At 55.6% G+C, this 2,126-nt stretch overlaps 1 protein-coding gene across 1 annotated transcript; it reads left to right on the forward strand.

Annotated features, from left to right (window-relative positions):
- Window positions 1–413: 413 nt before the first annotated feature.
- LOC105187108 (uncharacterized) lies at window positions 414–911 on the forward strand. The gene has a single exon (XM_011147710.1). The coding sequence runs from the start codon at window positions 414–416 to the stop codon at window positions 909–911; it is 498 nt and encodes a 165-aa protein (XP_011146012.1).
- Window positions 912–2,126: the final 1,215 nt, after the last annotated feature.

The raw sequence follows: 2,126 nt of genomic DNA on the forward strand, positions 1-2,126 counted from the left end.
AATTTTTCATGTCATTGTAAACAACACAAATGGCGCATGGACATCAAAACGTTCTGAGTAAGTATATTGACAAAAAGTCGAACTTTACGTTAGGGACGTCGGTTGTCAGATGGCAGCATCTGGATCGTCCATTCCCGAAATATAAAAGGCAATCCTCGTATTCCCATTTCCCACGCTACCTCGTGGCCGTCATTGAGGACTATTTCCGGGGTCGGCGTCTCATTTGGACAGACGCCGATGGCGGGACGTGCGAGAGGGGAATGAGTTATGGGGTTCCACAGGGGTCCGTGCTAAGCCCACTCCTGTGGAACCTCGGCTACGGTAAAGTTCTCCAGGTAGCCCCCCTCCCGGCTGCAGTATCATTTGCTATGCAGATGATACCTTAATACTGGCCTGGGGGAGAGACTAGGGGCATGCGAGACTGGGCGGTCCGAACTGCGAACTTCGCGTTGCACTGCGTCGTGCGTGCCATCCATGAGGTGGGCCTGACTGTGGCTGAGAGAAAAACGAAAGCTATTTTCTTCCACCCAAAAGGCATGAAGCCACCTCAGACCCACCTACGGATTGGCAGGATCAGGGTTCCGGTCGAGGCCCAAATGAGATATTTGGGCCTCATTATGGACGGCACCCGGTGCTTCAAGGAGCACTTCAGCCGTCTGGTCCCCCGATTAAAGGTCATATTAGCTAACTTGGGCAAATTAATGCCCAATATCGGGAGGTCGGCCATGAAGGCGCGTCGCCTCCACGCAGGGAATATTAATTCAGTCGCTTTGTACGGTGTGCCCATTTGGGCGGAGACCCCGGCCGCCAGCCGTCCGCTATGCGCGGTAATGCGCAGAGCGCAAAGGACGATGACGGTACGTGAGGATCTGATAAGGAAGGGAAGGACTCCAATGACGGAGACTCCATGACTTTGTCGGAGGACGAGGAGGAGTCGGGTGCCGTCGGAGGAGAGAGGGAGGAGTTGGAATATCCCCCCTACTCTGTAAAAAGATGGGGTGAGTGGAAAGGAAGCAAATGGAGGAATGGGGAAGAAATTGAAGCCTCGATAACCTCCAGAAGGGTAAGCTCCGGGAGATGTTCGATTCCATCCTCCAGTATGTGCAGGAGCTCGTCGTAGCCGCTGCCGCACTGGAGGACAGGCAGGAAAAGACAGAGGAAGCTATTGATTAGCGAAACGTACAGGAAGGATCTGTGCGAATATATGAAGGAGTTGTCCGTGCAGATCAAAGCACTAAAAGAGAAGAAGAACAAAAGGGAGGCGGATTTCGAGAGAGAGAGAATGGAATGGAGGGAGCTCCTGGAACAGGAAAGGAACGGGACGGAAGAGAGGATGCAGATATTTCAACAGAACCTGGTCCAACTAGATGCTCTGCTGAAGCTGCGAGGGGAAGGGGGATTAGGGGAAAGGGGGGAGGCGTCGACGCAGACAGAAGAATCCGTGACGACTCCACCCACCCCAGTGGATATAGAGGGAGAGGAAAGAACAAGAGAGGATAGTGGGTCTCAAACCAGGATGGATGATAGGACGGATAAATGGGTCCAGACGGGTAGGAAAATAGGAAGGGATAAGGGGACACAAACGGAGGTCTTGGCGTGTCAGTCGGGTGGGGTTTCGTCGGTTAACGGCCCTTCGCGAAAGGGGACGTCGTCCCTCCCCCAACAGGACAACCGGGAAGGAAAGTCGGGAGAGACAGGACACAGTGACGTGGGCCACTGTGTGTAGGAAGAAAAGGAGAAGGGGAGGTGAGGATGGGGAGGATGGTCGGGAGGGGTTTCCGCAACCCCGCTCACGGCTTCTGCCCAATTATATTTCGTAGAGAAAGGGCGTGGGATATTGGGGCAGGGGGCCACGGTGTCGGCACGGGTTACCGTGCAACGACCCTTCGGACCCCCAGTTCCAGTAGGAAGGGAAAAATGGCCCCGGCTGCCACCGACAGCCGTAGTGACCATTCGCCCTGCCTCGGGGTCTTCCTATGCGAAGACCCTGAGGCGGGCAATGAAGGAAATACCCCTGGAGGATCTGGGGATTCCCGGGGCGGAGGTGGGGAGGACGATGGCAGGGGACCTGGTAGTCCGGGTCAAGGACCCAGGTCCCGGCGGTGAGAAGCCGGCCGCTTGGCGGC

The sequence above is a fragment of the Harpegnathos saltator genome, unplaced genomic scaffold (genome assembly GCF_003227715.2).
Source record: "Harpegnathos saltator strain DR-91 unplaced genomic scaffold, Hsal_v8.6 scaffold109, whole genome shotgun sequence".
Taxonomy (NCBI): domain Eukaryota; kingdom Metazoa; phylum Arthropoda; class Insecta; order Hymenoptera; family Formicidae; genus Harpegnathos; species Harpegnathos saltator.

Excerpts from the sequence above, each read along its gene's own strand:
- LOC105187108 (XM_011147710.1), top strand. The coding sequence starts at position 414 with ATGCGAGACTGGGCGGTCCGAACTGCGAACTTCGCGTTGCACTGCGTC.